This window comes from Pinus tabuliformis, chromosome 2_1 (assembly GCF_031772625.1).
Source record: "Pinus tabuliformis cultivar Carrire ecotype Pingquan chromosome 2_1, CPIR1, whole genome shotgun sequence".
NCBI lineage: Eukaryota > Viridiplantae > Streptophyta > Pinopsida > Pinales > Pinaceae > Pinus > Pinus tabuliformis.
Genome location: NC_142299.1, coordinates 269603593 through 269606109, shown reverse-complemented (window position 1 = coordinate 269606109; position 2517 = coordinate 269603593). Strand labels below are relative to the sequence as shown.

The following is a 2517-nucleotide window of genomic DNA, read 5'->3' as shown; positions in this document are numbered from 1 at the left end:
ATTCCATGTTTATTATCTTGGTAAACAAAACTAAAAAGTCCATACTAAAAATCCGTTCTAGGCGCACATTGATTAGTAAAAATTCAACCGAGACGAATCCCCTAATGTTGTTTTAATCAACGCAGAAGTGTGAGACTTCGGTTTCGGAAAAGGAATCCGCTTTTAGTAAAATGAGCTCACGAAATGGCAAAATGATGAATAAATATTATTAAGAGAATACCAAGAATGGTCGGCTCGTTGACTCGATCTTCTCTGCTCCTTCACGTCTCTCTTCTCCATTCCCTTCTATAACTACTGGTTTTACAGTTTCCATAACACACCACTTCTGCATTCCGTCCTCACATATCCATGTTCTTTTTGCTGATAACAAACCAAATTAAATATGGGCAACCATATCTGCTGCCTCACGGTCGGCAATATCAATGAAATCATCCAGCTGGTTCAGTCTGACGGTACGGTTCAGATCGTTCATAAACCCCTCAGGGTCGCTCAGATTGTTGACGAATTCCCTGACCATGTAGTCTGTCATTCCGGTTTCCTGCACATAGGGCAGAAAACGCCTGTCCTTTCTCCAGAGGACAAACTGGAGATGGGAAACAACTACTTCCTTATCCTCCAACACTTCTTTCACTCTCCCTTAACTCGCTTATCGTTGGTTTTCCTAATATCGCCGCAGCCCCAGAATGTTCCTCCTACGCCCACTTCTCCTCTATCAGCCCAACTTCGCAGTATTGAACGCGTGTCCCTTCTCTGCCAGCCGTTTGAGATGCAGAAGAGCGATGTGGACGGACGACTTCGGATCAGAGTCTGTCCGGAGTTTATTTCAAAGCTTATGGAAGACGTAAGGCTTAATGCTGCCAAACGCGGTCGTTCAGTGGACGGGGATTCCGCATATCACGAGTGTAGACTCTTGAATACTCCGGAATTGCAGAAAGGCTATGCCCAGTTAGTCAAGTGCAGAGCCAAATGTTGGAGACCGAAGCTTGAGTGTATCAAGGAAAATGAAACAGGATTGGCCGCTACAGATTCATGAAAGTTAAGAGATTGGGACAGAAGAACAACTCTAGCTCTTGATCAGTTCAATTTATGGTGCTCCTTTTTAACAGCACCTTCTCTTACTAATTCTGCCATAGATCAGCCAAGGTTTGTGGTGCAATACTATACATGTTTCTTTCGAGTCTTCGTTTGTTCCAGCAGCCATGATAATCGTTCCTGGTAAAGTAATGGAATCCAAGTAGACTTGAGCTGGCAACAGTGCTCAACTAGAGTCCATTTAGCAGGCTTTCTTGTCTAAGAGAGCAAGATGTAAGTAATATAGGAATTGATGTATATATAAAAGAATTGTTGGGAATTTTTTGATAAATTCCAAAACTAAATTAACTGAACAGAATAGAGACTATGCTCTGTTTTTAACACAGAGTTTTAATCACACACATAAAACTTGTATTCATTAAAAGATTGCTGTTACAAAAGATTCTTCCTCTTAACAGAGGGATTCACCAAGAACTTCCAGTTCCATACAAAAAAATCTCTCTCGAGAAATGCACAAAATTACAGTGTTGTGTGTAAAATTTTCATTACATTCACACGGTGCTGCGTTTCACATTTCATATTCAACAACAAAAAAACTTTCTCTGCACTGCTGTGCATTACTTACATTACTTACATAAAATTACATTTACACTGCTGTCTAATTTTTCATATGCACTTCTGCGTGCCTCCCCCCTTTTTTTACTAATGAACAGCCACACAAAAAAAACATTACATTACCTTTTTTACTTGTGCCATAAACCAAAACTACACCCGAGAATAAAAAACTAATAAAATTAAAATCTTACCAACGTTTACCAACCCACAGTAAATTACATTTATTGTTTTACTGACAAAAATGGCAGTCAACAAAACTTCCAGTTCACGTAAATTGCTGCAGGCCTGTACATCATGCGATTTGCGATTTGATCGCATCGTGCAATCGCATTTGGCGGAAGAAGAAAAATGGAGCACACACATATTGGTGCGATTTGCGATTGGATCGCATCACAACATCGCAATCGGCAGAAATCAAGTGAACGGATGGAGGTAGTGGGCATGCATGCGATTTGCGATCTGCGATTAGATCGCATCGCAAGGAAAAAACATGTAGTTTTCTGAAGTGATAACGTGACAGTTTTAAATTAGATTTCAACACTCCCCTTTAATTTCAACTACTGGGTTATCAGTCATACCCAAACATTTCCTCAAAAACTCAAAATTTTTCTAGCCCAATGGTTTAGTTAGAATATCCGCAACTTGCTCCTGAGTTCTGCAATGTTGGAAGACAATTTCTCCATTGTTTACCAATTCCCTGATGTAGTGAAACTTTGTGTCAATGTGTTTCGTTCTCTTATGAAACACAGAATTCTTGGATAATGCAATAGCAGAGCTATTGTCACAAAAGATCACAGTTCCTTTTACTTGCTCTTGGCATAAGCTCCTTAACATCCTTCTCATCCAAACTTCTTGACATGCTGCTGCTGT

At 40.0% G+C, this 2517-nt stretch overlaps 1 protein-coding gene across 1 annotated transcript; it reads left to right on the top strand.

Moving 5' to 3' along the window:
* Window positions 1–382: 382 nt before the first annotated feature.
* On the top strand, window positions 383–1033 carry LOC149199790 (uncharacterized). The gene has a single exon (XM_089400713.1). The coding sequence runs from the start codon at window positions 383–385 to the stop codon at window positions 1031–1033; it is 651 nt and encodes a 216-aa protein (XP_089256839.1).
* Window positions 1034–2517: the final 1484 nt, after the last annotated feature.

Bases quoted from the DNA above. Each gene is read 5' to 3' on its own strand.
- LOC149199790 (XM_089400713.1), top strand. From the start codon at position 383: ATGGGCAACCATATCTGCTGCCTCACGGTCGGCAATATCAATGAAATC.